This window comes from Hyla sarda, chromosome 2 (assembly GCF_029499605.1).
Source record: "Hyla sarda isolate aHylSar1 chromosome 2, aHylSar1.hap1, whole genome shotgun sequence".
NCBI classification, from domain to species: Eukaryota; Metazoa; Chordata; class Amphibia; order Anura; family Hylidae; genus Hyla; species Hyla sarda.
The window spans coordinates 319776397-319793037 of NC_079190.1; the positions used below are offsets into that span (position 1 = coordinate 319776397).

The window sequence follows — 16641 nt, forward strand, 5'->3', positions numbered from 1 at the left end:
CGCCACTACAGGCAGTTGCACAGCGATCTGTGAGTCTCTGTGCGCATGCGCAGTTTACTCCCAGACATTGCGGCCACTCCTCCTGCTCCCTGAGCAAGGCCGAGAACAGCCGCGATATGTGCAAGTACACTGCACATGCGTGCTTTGACTCACAGAACACGGAACACAGGATGACTTGGATAGACTAAGTGTCTGGGCATCCACTTGGCAAATGAGGTTCAATGTGGATAAATGTAAAGTTATGCATCTGGGTACTAATAACCTGCATGCATCGTATGTCTTAGGGGGGATTAAACTGGCAGAGTCACTGGTAGAGAAGGATCTGGGTGTACTTGTAGATCACAGACTACAGAATAGCATGCAATGTCAGGCTGCTGCTTCCAAAGCCGGCAGGATATTGTCATGTATAAAAAGAGGCATGGACTCAAGGGACAGGGACATAATACTCCCCCTTTATAAAGCATTGGTACGGCCTCACCTGGAATATGCTGTTCAGTTTTGGGCACCTGTCCATAAAAGGGACACTGCGGAGTTGGAAAGGGTGCAGAGACGCGCGACTAAACTAATATGGGGCATGGAACATCTTAGCTATGAGGAGCGATTAAAGGAGTTACAATTGTTTAGTCTTGAGAAGAGACGTTTAAGGGGGGATATGATAAACGTATATAAGTATATTAATGGCCCATACAAAAAATATGGAGAAAAACTGTTCCAGGTTAAACCCCCCCAAAGGACGAGGGGACACTCCCTCCGTCTGGAGAAGAAAAAGTTTAGTCTCAAGGGGCGACACGCCTTCTTTACCGTGAGGACTGTGAATTTATGGAACGGTCTACCTCAGGAACTGGTCACAGTAGGAACAATTAACAGCTTTAAAACAGGATTAGATACATTTATGGAACAAAATAACATTAATGCTTATGAAGAAATATAAAATCCCATCCCTTCCCCAATATCGCGCCACACCCCTACCCCTTAATTCCCTGGTTGAACTTGATGGACATATGTCTTTTTTCGACCGTACTAACTATGTAACTATGTAACTATGTAACACTGTGTGTCTGCTCGTATCGACGGATTGCCGCTAAGAGCAAGCACATCAGGAGGCACACTGTAGGGTCCATCATCAGCGGATCCGCAGCTAAAAATGCGCTGCGGATCCGTTTCGTGTGACCCTGCCCTAACTCCATCTTTTTTGGATATTATTCCTGCAACAAAAAAAAATGCTAGCACCAAGAGTAGCTGATGCGTTTCTTTCTTTAGAACCATATCATACAAATCACACATCATTGAAACAAGTGAAAACGAGTTACAAATATAAGCTTTAAATGGCCAGAATGTTTATTTAACATTAAAAATTATTGACAAAAACCCACTTCTTGCTTTTATGCCCAGTTACAGCAAGAGCAGCTGGTGTCAAAAACTAAGCCTGACTGACAGGACTGCTGGTAGGTATTTCCATTCAGGCAGTTGTAGAATTTACTTTTGTTAGTTGGGCTGGGATAAAGTCCATTTGATTTGCCAACACAGAAACTGCTGCTACCTGGTTGACCTGCTGCTGCAGCTGTTGTTGGAGCTGCTGCTGTGTTTGGTGCTGCTGTTATTGTTGGTGTGTTACAATCTGCAGAAATAAATGTAATAATACTTTTATATACTGTGTTTTAACAAGACATATGATTGTATATCAGCACAATGCAAAGGCTAAGATACATGTGTAATGTGAGTCACTTAAAGCATTACTGTAGTTATTTGTAAAATCTCCATAAATGCTCCAGTAGTATAGTAATAAGCCCTAAACTGTTTCTGCACATTAATATGCATAGTTTATATGTGAAATACCTTGTATTCTCAATAGGGCTGCTCATTCTCCCTGCTGTTTTGCTGGAGACTGGTGTGTTTCTTTAGGAGCATGACAACTTGCTCCCTTCTTTCCCCTCTCCCTTTCCATTGTTAAATGGCCTGCAGTATAGGGAGCAAACCATGCCCACAGTATAGGGTGCATGTCCATAAGAAATCCGTTAATTTTGTGTCCATAGATAAACATATAGGGGGAGATTTATCAAAACTGTGCAGAAAAAAGGTTGACCAGTTGCCAATAGCAACCAATCAGATTGATTCTCTCTCTCTCTCTTTTTTTTTTTTTTTTTTTAGAGGTCTTTTTAAAAATAAAGGAAGCGATCAGATTGCTATGGGCAGCTGCTCCCCTTTTCCTCTGCACAAATTTTTGAGCACACAGATCAATGTGGTTTTATACAATCACATAGATCTGTATGAGGAATCAAATGATTCCTCCTAAAAGTCCCCTAAGGGGACTAAAAGTGTAAAAAAAATCACCCCCCTTTTCCCAAATTCCATATAAAAAATATATAAGCACAATAAAAATAAAATATGTGGTATTGCCGCATGTGTAAATGTACTGTTAATTACGATACACGGCCTGACGAAGCGCCAGTGGGCGTGATACGGTCGTGGCCGGCGTCTGAGGCTACCCTTGTTACACCTGCCGCCTCCCCGCCATGGATATCCGGGACTGAGATCACCTTCAGCCGCCAGCCTCCGCACGAGTGTCACAGTGTGAGTGCTCCGTATTTTTCTTTTCCTCTATGATTGCTATATATATTGTTAATTAAACCACCTGGTCAATGGCGTATGCATAAAAAAAAATTCCAAAGTCCAAAATAGCGTATTTTTGGTAATTTTTTATACCATAAAAAAGGAATAAGAAGCAATCAAAAAGTCTGATCAAAACAAATGGTACCGATTGAAACCAGATCATGGCGCAAACAATTAGCTCTCAAACTAACCTGTACGTGGAAAAATTTAAAAGTTATAGGGGTTTTAATTTTCATGCATGTAGTTATGATTTTTTCCAAAAGTACGACAAAATCTTACTTTTGGAAAAAGTAGGGTATAATTTTAATCATTTGGACCTATAGAATAAAGATAAAGTTTCATTTTTACCAAAAAGTGTACTGCGTAGAAACGGAAGCCCCCAAAATGTACAAAATTGTGTTTTTTGTTCAATGATTTTTTTTTCCATTTTGCCGTAGATTTTTGGGTAAAATGACTGATGTCATTACAAAGTAGAATTGGTGGCGCAAAAAATAAGCAATCATATGGATTTTTAGGTGCAAAATTGAAAGAGTTATGATTTTTAAAAAGTGAGGTGGAAAAAACGAAAGTGCAAAAACAGAAAAATGCTTGGTCCTTAAGGGGTTAATGGGGTACGTCATGTTTCCATGACGTTTCAAGAAATACTGCTTGAAACATTTTGTTTAGTCTGCTCAGGTTTGGCCTTTTTATGGATCTTGTGAATTTATTTATATAACATTTGTATCACATTATGTCTGCTTCAGCCATTTTTGTGTAGGTTATATACATTTTTTAATCAATACATTTTACAAATATACATATAGGGGGAGATTTATCAAAACTTGTGCAGAGGAAAAGTTCACCAGTTTCCCATAGCAACCAATCAGATTGCTTTTTTTTTTTTCAGAGATCTTTTTCAAAATGAAAGAAGTGAGCTGATTGGTTGCTGAGGGGAACTGGTCAATGTGAGGAAATACAATATTATGCGCACAATCGTCTGGAGGCTTGTTCTTTAGCAGCTAAGGAAATATAGTTGGAGGAGGGTAGCCTGAGGTAGAGGTGTTATACTGCTGCATTGTTTAAAATGGCCCTGTAGCCTTCTTTCTAGGTTGTCGTATGAACTCCAGAATACTCTTTTAATAGACAGTCATCTAAGAAAGTCTTTTTTTTATACAGTATGTTGACAGTCTTTAAATTTACTAGCTGCATGGTAAAAAACTAGCATATAAAACCTAGACCTAAGTACCTTTGGAATATTTTCTATAGTCTCAGTAGGCATATACAGTTATAACACTTACTTGGGAAAGAGATGCCCAAAGCCGATTTCAATGTGTTCATTAGAGGATATTTGCCTTGACCACAGAAAGTGCCACTAAAGTCATCCAAAGGAAGGGCCCACACCATTGCACCTCCAAAGTTATTTTTCAGTAGCCATTCAGCCTACCAAAAATATATATTAACATGTCATGATTTCTGTTCACTGTAAATCATAACAATGTGACAAAATAGGAATATGTTTACAATCAACTGGCAGCAAATAGTCCATGTAGGTCAAAACATTACTATGTTTTCATACCTTGATTTGGAAACTCTTTTGGTTGTCATATCCAATCCATTCACTTCCCTTGTAAGCATAGGGGACTGCTTGTGGGGCATTCCAAACCTCTGTAGCACCTTTCAAGAAACTACAGATCTGAAAAATAAACGGAAAGAAAATTAATTTGTTATTTAACTTTATTTAGTACATTTAGCTAAAAGCATTTTAGCTTGGATCTTTCTTTGGTATAGTTAAAAGTCAAAAGAACCTTAGAACATTTTTATCTATAGTTAAATATTAAAGGGGTATTCCAGGCCAAAACGTTTTTTTTATATATCAACTGGCTCCGGAAAGTTAAACAGATTTGTAAATTACTTCTATTAAAAAATCTTAATCCTTCCAATAGTTATTAGCTTCTGAAGTTGAGTTGTTGTTTTCTGTCTAACTGCTCTCTGATGACTCACGTCCCGGGAGCTGTGCAGTTCCTATGGGGATATTCTCCCATTATGCACAGCTCCCGGGACGTGACATCATCATTGAGCAGTTAGACAGAAAACTTCAGAAGCTAATAACTATTGGAAGGATTAAGATTTTTTAATAGAAGTCATTTACAAATCTGTTTACCTTTCCGGAGCCAGTTGATATATATAAAAAAAGGTTTTGCCTGGAATACCCCTTTAAAAACTGAGTACTCCTTTGTTAGTAATTTCACAGAATAACTAAAAAATCGAATAATATTTTGTTATATATATTTTCTTTCTTCCTATTGTAGAAGAATGGCTATAGCTGTTATCCATCATTGCAGTTCCAGCACAGATTGTTAAACAGCTCTTCCACGCTGCTGAATTTCCTTAGCTATGCAAAGATATATATGTCAGCCACAAGACCTATGTGAAAATTTACTCATTATGTATTTTACAGGTATATTTGTATTGTGGCCTGTTTTGTTTCACCTTTTGAGCCAAGGCAGGACGCAGGACCTTTTCTGACCAACGCCAGTCGTAAAAACTAAGGTGGACATAAGAGTTGCCGGAGCTGGAAAGGTCATGCATTAGAAGACCTTAAAGGCTTTGTTCACACGGGCAATGTCTAGTCTTTTTGCTGACACCGGAATTTGAATGTTTCTGGCACAAAAATTCTGCTATGTGAACTATGCAGCAGAATCCCATTGATTTCAAAGGGACTCTCCTGTTGCAGAATCTCCATGAGGAATTCCAATGCGGAACTCTGCAAGGAAATTTCATCGAGTGAACCTACCCCAAGACTTTTAAGACCTTAGGAGATAAACTGTGGAGAACATATGATGAAACCATGGTTACTGATTCAGCAGACAGCCTCTCAAATTAATTTAGTACAATAGTAGGTCTAATTAAAACCCTAATTAGAAACACTACAACAAATTATAATCAAAAAGTATATATTTATTGAAAAATCCAAAAGACAATGAAAATTTCTAAAATTGGCACCATATCCAATCCCTTCCGTGACACACAACAGTGGAAGGTAGGTAATATAAGTAGTAACAAACCACCCTCTATATTATACCATCAAAGGGTATACATCAAAGTACCATATAAATAAAGTGTATCATGCAAATAATCGTCACAATATAAATCAGGGGTAAATAGGGTAACAAAAGATCACAATATCTTATGATTGCATGTCCCTAAGGAAGTTCAGTTGAGCAAAACATATACAGGCACTGGCGTATAACACCCATTTTAACAGGGAAATTTAAGTAAAAAATAAAATAAAATGTAAAATAAATGACTTGGACTAAATGCCACATCATCCCGCCAACTTAGTTTTCTTCTGCACCTCAGTTTGGTCCCGTCCCCCTCCATTGCCACATCATTCCTTCCCTTTTATCAGTCCCTGTGCCACATTTACCCCTCTCACTGCCACCCCCCATGTTTCATCACCCCCCCATGTCTCATTATATCCCCCTAACATAGACCACCACTGTCAGGATTTGGACTGGTATGCAGGGAGGACATGGGTGGTGGATCCTCTGAGTCAGTGAGGTGATGGCGTGGGCTGTACCAGGGGAACAGAATCTAAGGGATTACTGGTTTTCACCAGAGCCCGCCGCAAAGTGGGATGGACTTGCAGCGGCAGGTAACCCCCAGGTCGTTCCACCCGATAGTGACTCAACCTCACTGACAGCTGAGACAGGCGCAGTACACAAGGACAAGGCAAGAGCAAGGTCGGACGTAGCAGAAGGTCTGGGCAGGCAGCAACGGTTCATATTCAGGGGCAATGGCAAGGTCTGGGTACACTGGCAATGGAACACACAGAAATTCTTTCACAGGGCACTAGGCAACAAGATCCGGCAAGGACAGGAAGGGGAAGTGGGTTTATATAGTGTAGGGAGTGCTTGGGACTAATTGGGCCAGGCACCAATTAATGGTGCATTGGCCCTTTAAATCTGAGAGACCCGGCGCGTGCACCACTCGGGACCACAATTCTCCCAGTCAACAAGAATTTTTTTTTTTACCTGACCTTGGAAGCGAGGATTTCTTTTACCGAGAAGACGTCAGAGGACACAATGACAGGAGCAGGAACGGTGACCTTGGGGAAGAGCGGTTAAGAATGAGAGGTTTGAGAAGGGATACATGAAAGGAGTTAGGAATACGAAGAGTAGAAGGAAGATGGAGCTTGTAGGAGACAGGGTTGATATGACTTTTGACTCTAAATGGCCCGAGGTAACGAGGACCCAGCTTGTAGCTAGGGACACGAAACCGAATATATTTGGCAGAGAGCCACACTTTGTCACCAGGGGCAAAGGCAGGAGGAGTTCTTCTTTTCTTATTCGCATGTTTCTTCATGCGAGAAGAGGCCACAGAGAATGACTTTTGAGTCTCTTTCCAGATAGTGGAGAAGTCCAGGGTCAATTCATCTACGGCAGGAACTCCAGATGTAGTGGGGATGGGAAGGGGGGGAAATGGCTGACGGCCGTACACCACAAAGAACAGAGACTTGGCGGATGACTCAGAGTTTCTGAAATTGTACGAGAATTCAGCCCAGGGTAACAGGTTGACCCAATCATCTTGGCGGGAGGAAACAAAAAGTTGCAGGTAGTCACCAAGGATCTGGTTCACTCTCTCCACTTGTCCATTGGACTGCGGGTGGTAGGAGGACGAGAAATTTAATTTGATCTTTAATTGATTGCAGAGAGCTCTCCAAAATTTAGACACAAATTGAACGCCTCTATCCAAGACGATATGCGTGGGAAGCCCGTAAAGACAAAGATCTGCAGAAAAAATTGCTTTGCCAACTGTGGCGCAGAAGGAAGGCCTGGAAGCAGAGTAAAGTGAGCCATTTTGGAAAAACGATCAACGACCACCCAGATGACAGTGTTGCCATGGGATACAGGAAGATCAGTGATGAAGTCCATGGCTATGTGGGACCACGGCTGTTCAGGCACGGGCAGCGGATGGAGAAGACCTGAAGGTTTCTGACGAGGGGTCTTGTCACGTGCACATACTGTACAGGCTCGTACGAAATCGGTCACATCCTTTTCCAAGAAGGACCACCAATAGTGTCTGGCAATCAACTGTAAAGTCTTTTTTATTCCAACGTGACCAGCCAGAAGGGAGGAATGGCCCCATTTGAGGATCCGAAGGCGAAGATGGGGAGGAACATAAGTCTTTCCTGGAGGGACAGGTACCAGAGAAGCAGGAGCAGAAGAGATCAGGCACTCAGGGGGAATGATGTGCTGGGGAAGGGTCTCAGCTTCAGAGGCATCATTGGTACGAGATAGAGCATCAGCTCTAACCTTCTTGTCTGCGGGACAAAAATGGATCTGGAAGTTGAAACGGGCAAAAAACAACGACCACCTAGCCTGGCGAGGATTTAGCTGCTGGGCGGATTGGAGATAAGACAAATTTTTGTGATCTGTATAGATGGTGATGGGGTGAAGGGATCCTTCCAGAAGATCTCTCCACTCCTCAAGAGCCAACTTAATCGCCAATAGTTTGCGATCTCCGATGGAATCATTTTTTTCTGGAGGTGAAAAGGTTTTGGAGAAAAATCCGCAAGTGACATTATTTCCTTTAGCGGATTTTTGTAGGAGAACAGCTCCGGCTCCAACAGAGGAGGCGTCAACCTCGAGGAAGAAGGGCTTCTGAGGATCTGGTCTGGACAAGACTGGAGCAGAGGAGAAGGTGGCTTTGAGGTGGTTAAAGGCTTCCTCCGCCTGTGGCGGCCAGGATTTCGGATTAGCATTTTTCTTAGTCAGTGCTACAATAGGATCAACGATGGTGGAGAAGTGGGGAATGAATTGACTGTAGTAATTTGCAAATCCAAGAAATCTTTGGATTGCTCGCAGGCCAGTGGGACGAGGCCAATCCATTACCGCAGAAAGTTTATCAGGGTCCATTTGAAGACCTTGTCCGGACACAATGTAACCCAAGAAGGGAAGACTGCTGCGTTCGAATAGACACTTCTCGATTTTGGCGTAAAGTTGATTTTGGCGTAGTCGCTGGAGCACTTGACGAACATGAAGGCGATGTTCCTCTAGGTTGGAGGAAAAAATGAGGATGTCGTCAAGATAGACTACCACACAAGATTACAGCATATCCCGAAAAATGTCATTAACAAAGTCCTGAAAGACTGCTGGGGTGTTGCATAGACCAAATGGCATAACTAGGTATTCAAAGTGACCATCCCTGGTATTGAAGGCGGTCTTTCATTCATCAGCTGCTCGAATACGGATGAGGTTATATGCGCCCCTTAGATCTAGTTTGGTGAAAATCTTAGCACCTCGCAGTCGGTCGAAGAGTTCGGAGATGAGAGGCAGAGGATAGCAATTTTTTTACGGTAATTTTATTGAGACCGCGGTAATCAATACAAGGGCGGATAGATCCATCTTTTTAAAAAATCCAGCTCCAGTCGGGGAAGAAGATTTCCGGATAAAACCTCTTTTGAGGTTTTCTTGTATGTACTCAGACATTGCTTGTGTTTCCGGGGCAGAAAGTGGGTAAATCCTACCATGGGGCGGTGTGGTACCAGGGAGCAGGTCGATAGAACAGTCATTGGGTCTATGTGGTGGTAAGACCTCTGCCTGCTTTTTACAAAAGACGTCCGAAAAGTCCTGATAGACCTTAGGAAGACCTGGCAAAGGAGTAGCCATGGAGACTTGGCAGGAAGAAAATGGGTGAAGACATCGCTTGTGGCAAGAAGATCCCCAGCTCTTAATGTCCCCGGTGACCCAGTTGAGGCTAGGCGAATGACGTTGGAGCCAGGGCAAGCCCAGAAGAATTTCAGAAGCGCAGTTGGGTAGCACAGAAAATTCTATATGTTCATGATGGTGAACTCCAACAGTCATGAGTAGCGGTTGAGTGCGGTAACGCACGGTGCAGACCAGTCTCTCTCCATTGACGGATGAAATGAAGAGAGGCTTGACGAGACTGGTAACTGGAATGTTGAATCTGTTTACTAGGGAGGCTTCAATGAAACTTCCTGTTGAACCCGAGTCCAAGAAGGCCACAACGGAGAAGGAAGTAGCATTAGCGGGTATAGCAATCCGCACAGGTAAAGTCGATCGTGGAGAGGTAGAATTCACTCCTAGCAACCACTCTTCTACATTGACTAGGTGAGTGGGTGCGCTTCTCAGACACGGAGGACAAATAGGACAGTCTTTTAGGAAATGTTCGGTGCTTGCACAGTATAGACACAGGTTTTCATTCCTACGGCGAGTCCTCTCTTGTTGGGTCAGGCGAGACCGATCCACTTGCATAGCCTCCTCGGCAGGAGGCACAGGAGCAGATTGCAAAGGACGTTGGAGGAGAGGAGCCTGGGAGGAAAACCGCCTGGTGTGAACAAGATCCTTTTCCTGACGAAGCTCCTGGCGTCTTTACGAGAAACGCATGTCAATGGGGGTGGCCAAATGAATGAGTTCAGACAGGTTAGCAGGAATTTCTTGTGCGGCCAGGACATCTTTGATGTGACTGGATAAGCCTTTCTTGAAGGTCGCGCAGAGGGCCTCATTATTCCAGGAAAGCTCAGAGGCGAAGTTGCAGAACAGGATGGCGTATTTGCCCACTGAAAAACTCCCTTGGACAAGATTCAGCAAAGCAGTCTCTGCTGAGGAAGCCCGGGCTGGCTCCTCTAAGACACTACGTACTTCCGAGAAGAAGGACTGGATTGTTGCAGTGGCAGGATCGTTGCGGTCCCAAAGCGGTGTGGCCCATGACAAGGCCTTTCCAGACAGGAGGCTGACCATGAACACCACCTTAGACCGTTCTGTAGGAAAATGGTCTGACATTATCTCCAGGTGTAGGGAACACTGGGACAGGAATCCACGGCACAGTTTAGAGTCCCCATCAAACTTGTCTGGAAGAGACAGGCGGAAACTGGGAGCAGCCACTCGCTGCGGAAGAGATGCAGGAGCTGGCGGAGGAGATGATTGCTTTTGCTGCGGCAGAAGCTGTTGCAGCATAGCGGTCAGCTGAGTCAGCTGTTGTCCTTGTTGCGCGATCTGCTGTGATTGCTAGGCGACCACGGAGGTTAGGTCAGCGACACTGGGCAGCGGGACCTCAGCGGGATCCATGGCTGGATCTACTGTCAGGATTCGGACTGGTATGCAGGGAGGACACGGGTGGTGGATCCTCTGAGTCAGTGAGGTGATGGCGTGGGCCGTACCAGGGGAACGGAATCTAAGGGGTTACTTGTTTTCACCAGAGCCCGCCGCAAAGCGGGATGGACTTGCAGCGGCAGGTAACCCACAGGTCAATCCACCCGATAGTGACTCAACCTCACTGACAGCTGAAACAGGCGCAGTACACAAGGACAAGGCAAGAGCAAGGTCGGACGCAGCAGAAGGTCTGGGCAGGCAGCAACGGTTCGTAGTCAGGGGCAACGGCAAGGGTCTGGGTACACTGGCAATGGAACACACAGAAAAGCTTTCACAGGGCACTAGGCAACAAGATCCAGCAAGGACAGGAAGGGGAAGTGGGTTTATATAGTGTAGGGAGTGCTTGGGACTAATTGGGCCAGGCACCAATTAATGGTGCACTGGCCCTTTAAATCTGAGAGACCCGGCGCGGACTGAACAGGAGGACGGGGCAGGTGAGAGACACGGGGCGCGATCCGAGAGTGGGCACGTCCCGTTCCCCGGATCGCATCCCCCCCGGAGACAAGGAAGCAGCGCTGCTTCCTTGTCTCCGATGGAGACGCGATCCGTGACAACCACTAGCCATACAAACATTAAGCCTTTAGTGCCTCCTTCACCATCATTTCCCCCTGTCTCATCATCCCCCACCCTGTCTCATCATGTCCCTCCCCCATCATTCCCCCTGTCTCATCATCCCCCCACCCTGTCTCATCATCCCCCATCGTGTTCCTCCTATGCTATTCTTCCCCTCCCTCATCATTCCCCTCTTTTCCCCTGCTTTTTTATTTAGTTATTTTTTTTTTCCTTACCTGGCTGCGCTTCGGCAGGCGGCGGGTCTTGCGGGCTGTGGTCAGTGAAGCAGATGAATGACGTCCTCTACCGGCTTCTCTGCGCGGCATCTGGGACGTCACTTTTCATTTCCTGTAACCACCGCTGGTCAGAGTTCGGAGTGCGGTGACTACAGGAAATGAAAAGTGACGTATCTGATGCCGCGCAGAGAAGCCGGGAGAGGATGTCACTCATCTGCTTCACTGACCACAGCCCACAAGACCCGCCACCTGACCTGGCCTGCCGAAGCGCAGCCATTTAAGGAAAATAAAAAAAAACTATGAAAAGCAGGGAAGAGGGGGAATGATGAGGGGGGGGGGAGTAAGAAAAATTTAAAGCAGAGCGGGGAGGAGCCACCGCTGGTCACTGATTTAAAGTGGCCACGGCCATGCTGCTAATACTTAACAAGCAGCTGCTACTGCGGCCGCTTTGAATCAGTGACCAGAAGATTTATCGGCGTATAACACGCAGGCAGGCTTTTTGCCTTAAAGTTAAGTTTTAAAAGTGCGTGCTATACGCCGATAATAGTAGGTCTGTCATAAATCAACGGGGTCTAGTAGATGCCACCAGCTATAAAATTGAAACCATACTGATCGGGACTCGGCAGTGTAATCACAGGGGCTCCGATCAGCTATAAAGACATCCGAAGGGCACTCACCTGCCTCTATGCTGTCTAATCAGTGTTCTGAACATACATGCAGCTTCGGCACCATGTATAAGCTGAGCATTGATAAAACTGGCATAGCGTTAAACAGTGTTTGCAATTGAAAGATCACATATAATAGTCCCTATGGGGACTATGAAATAGTAAAAAAAAAATAAAAATACTCATTTTCATACAAAAAAAAGTGTAAAGTAGTAAAATATAACTAATAAAACAAAAAATATCTAATAAATTGGGCATTGTAATCATATTGCAAATTCACATATTTTTGATTTTCATATTAAAAGAAAAAAACTGTATGACAAATATATGGTTGCAATTAGGTTACCTCAAAATATGCCATAAATCCAGCCTCCTGTGTATATGGAGCGGCAGGACCTCCACCAGAGGTAGGGGCACCAAGTCCAGTGTTAGAGGGGTTGGAGAGTACAAATGTTCGTCCATAGGTTGGAAATCCGACCATTAGTTTTTCTGGTGCAGCTCCATTATTTTTCCAGTAATTCATAGCATACTCCTAAAATTTCAGAACAGTGAAAACGTGCCATTAAGTTTACAGATTTTTACTAAATACACAAATAAGGTAAAGAGAAACAGATACTGAAACATACCACATTAAAATAGATATAACCACCCTGATCAGCTGGGCCCTGGTAAAGAGGGCTATCCTCTCCTGTAAATCCTTCCCATGAGCCACGTAAATCATATGTCATTACATTAATAAGGTCCAAGTACCTACAGATGAAATAGAAATTGTAATAATTAATGAAAAAACTGTTTTCACCCATAAAACTCAGTCAATGACTTATCTCAGGAAAAAGACATACTCAGATAGTTGTGGAATTTGATATGCATTTTCAATAGTGGACTTGCCAGCAGACACAGCAGCAGACATTAGAAGACGAGGCCTGTTGGTTTGACTTCCTTCTTGCACAAATGCCTCATGCATTTCCTACCATACAAAAGGTTAGGTACAATACATTTACATGTCATATGATAATTTTTTTTTACTTTGTGCATTTACTAACTTTTCCCTAAGACTATGTTCACACTACAGCAACCCATTTGTGCCTAAACAGTGTTTGGAGTTTATCACAATTTCTGTGTTTTTGTTTTTCCACCCACTATTGACCTCAATTGGAATTGAGGTCCCAAAATTTCAAGTTTGTCCATTAAGCCATTTATTTATTACTTTTGCCTTGTGACATCACCAAATTGGCAAGTAAACATCCTCCAAGAGCAACTTCTTCCAATGATCCAGGAGCAATTTGGTGATGAACAATGTTTTCCAAGTATGATAGTTATCATTTTTGCCAGGGTGAATTGCAAAAAAAGAAGGGTCAACACTGTAAATATTGAGTTTTTCCATGGAATTTAGTATTTGTCAATAAAAGTTCAAAAACTTATAAATTGCTTATTATTGCACTTCAGTATACCATAGAAACATTTTATTAAAAATGGGCGCAGCAAGAGCTCAAATATAAAAGTATTTATTCCGATACAGCAACACACAGGAACGAACAGCAGTGACGCGTTTCAATCATCTAAGCGATCTTAATCATACTGGCACAATGATCACAATGTTGAAAAGCATATATAGGGGAGGTGCTCAGGATCACAGGTGCGAAATAATCGCTCCTGATAAGAGATCCCTCCCCACATAGGAAACTCCATTACAAAAATACATTTGTTTTTAAGAACTTGAACAAACATAAATGTTATGACACAAAATAAAGCAAAATCAAAAAAATCAATACATAGATAAAAGACTTCAGTGCTATTAAAAACTTGCAACAGAAAAAGAGTTGTATACTCCATATCACATGAAGGCAAATATTTATAATAGTATAATAAAACATATATTTACTGTTGCCATGTTATGTGAAAGGGAGAACACAAGTTTGATTACAACCTGAAGGAAAAGATCAAATATGAAAAATAAATAAAAATAAATGTAAGTAAAATATAAATAAATAAATTGAAATAACAATATATGTATGTTCCATAGGAAAAAGTAATTCTTTCATTTATATTTATAGGGAGAACAGGTGATTAGAAACTGATAGATAAAGGTCATCACAGCTTAATGGTCTGAAAAAATATAGCTCAAAAATACTATGGATGATTAATAGTGTAAGATTATATCCTGTCGTTTATTTAATCCTTTCGGGTATCTACTATCAGGACACATAATCCAGAAGACTTCTCTATCAAGAAGCTTTTGTCTGTGGTTACCCCCCTTATTGGGGCTGCGCCCCTTTCTATACCCTGGAGGATCAAGCTATTGTGATTACCGTTATGTTTCTCAGCTCAATGTTGGCTGATCATGGAGACATGCCGGGAGATAAAATGGTTTATGTCGGACAAATGTTTTCTAATTCTAGTTTTTAACAAACATGTTGTACAGCCGATGTATTGAACATTACACTCCCGGCATGTGACCAAATAGACCACAAAGGATGTATTGCATTTCATGTATTGTTTAATTTTATATACCTCATTTCTTGTGGTAGAACGGAATTCTTTTGATTTATGCTGCAACAAATACACCTGCGATGGCCACATGTGTAAGTGCCTATATTAGACAACCATGTAGGTGGTCCAATCGTATTGGTCTTAAAGAGACTTGGAGATACCATCTGTCCTATAGTTGGCGCCCAATTTGGTGCACATCTGTAACCCCCTTCTAGTATGGTCCTATAGCTTGGATAACTTGTAACAATCAGCATAAATTTATCTATAATTTTGGTGATCAAGCGATAGTCCAAACTGTATTGGGTGACAAATGTGACAGGCTGCTGAATAATATTGCTTTGTTTCGACCGAGACTCCTTCCCCTGTAGTAGATCTGGTCTACTTTTAGATCTTGCTACATTGATAGCATGATTGACTTGCCATCCTTGGTAACCTCTATTTCGCAGGTGTGCTCCCACCTTTTTTGCCTCCTCCTCGAAGTCAACATCCTGTGAGCAATTTTGCTGCACCTGTGTCATCTCCTCCACGGGCAAATTTTTGGCCACATGGGGAGGATGGCACAATGCGGCACGTAAAATAGTATTCGCAGCACTAGGTTTTCGAAAATAACAGGTAATGATTTTATTTGTTTGAGAGCACCCCCTTAAAATCTGATCCAAAAATGTAACTTCCCCCACAGCCGGGGCGACAGTGAAGTGCAAATTTGCCCCATTATCATTAAGATATAGGGAAAAGTCCTCTAGGGCCACTACATCGGAGGTCAGCAATGTAGCGACCATACCATTGGATCGAAGATGTGAAGGGATTATGGGGAGAAAAAAGTGTCCCCCTCTCCCACCAACACATGTAAAAAAAAATAGGCTTTTCAACATTGTGATCATTGTGCCAGTATAATTAAGATCGCTTAGACAATTGAAACTAGTCACTGCTGTTTGTTCCTGGAATAAATAATTTTGTATTTGAGCTCTTGCTGTGCTGCATATCTTCTTTCCTACTAGTTGTCTGCCAGCATTGTCTGGGCTGGATCTGCGACGCAGCAACTGGCGGCTAAAGAGTGAGCTGGAAATACTTTCAAACTATTTGATTAAAAAGATCCAAAAACACAGAAGCAGCAAACTTTGTAAAAAGCCATATTTGTGCCAGTCTCAAAACTTTTGGCCATGACTATATGTTTGCTGTAAGTGCTGGAGAATTCTCCTGCTGTAGGTCAAAGAGTGTTTTATACATTAGTACACCTTATTTTTTTGCTGTATAGCACAGCAGATTCTATATAGAGACATCCAATAACAAAATAAATACTGCACACTTCTTTTTACTATGGGGAACTTATTCCATTGTATGCCTACTCCAGACAGACAATGCAAATAACAGTGGGAAAATAGCTTTATAATAATTATTTCACCTGAAGCAAAACAGAGAACTGTTGCTGAGTTTGTGGTGGACTTCCTCTGTCTGAGTCCCCTGGATACTCCCAGTCAATGTCCAATCCATCAAACCCATACTGTCTCAGAAATTTAATGACAGAGGTGATGAAAGTCTGACGGTTTTCTGAACTGGATACCATGGTATTAAACCTTTTAGGAAAAAGCATAATTTTTGTTATATTGTCAGATCCCCCCCAAAAAATAAAAAAAATAAAAAGACTGTTATATGCTACTTACTACCTCATCCTGATTATGTACATGTAATTTTTATGTCTCTATCACCCATATTTCACTAAAAATAGCATATTACAGCTGCTCAATGTCTTTTCCATCTTGTCAAAGGGAGGCAGCATGTCCCTCTCTTGCCTGCACTGTGACTTCTCCCCCTCCCTCCCTCTGCTGACTCACTGCTCTCGGGAGCCTGGCACCCCTACTCTGTAACCCTTTTCTCTCTGGGATTATGTTGTGTACACAGACACACACACACACACACACACACACACAATGATTA

At 42.6% G+C, this 16641-nt stretch overlaps 1 protein-coding gene across 8 annotated transcripts in view; it reads right to left on the minus strand.

The window, feature by feature from the left end:
- Positions 1–1323: 1323 nt before the first annotated feature.
- The window catches only part of LOC130356372 (acidic mammalian chitinase-like), a 101142-nt gene continuing 85824 nt past the window's right edge, over positions 1324–16641 (minus strand). For all 8 annotated transcript variants that reach the window (XM_056557812.1, XM_056557807.1, XM_056557813.1 and 5 more), the window contains 7 exons: positions 16109–16280; positions 13059–13183; positions 12843–12966; positions 12563–12748; positions 4166–4282; positions 3888–4029; positions 1324–1618 (listed from right to left, as the gene is read on the minus strand). In XM_056557812.1, coding sequence (XP_056413787.1) covers positions 1383–1618; positions 3888–4029; positions 4166–4282; positions 12563–12748; positions 12843–12966; positions 13059–13183; positions 16109–16280 — 1102 coding nt within the window. In that variant the 3' untranslated portion in view covers positions 1324–1382. The remainder of the gene's footprint in view (positions 1619–3887; positions 4030–4165; positions 4283–12562; positions 12749–12842; positions 12967–13058; positions 13184–16108; positions 16281–16641) is intronic.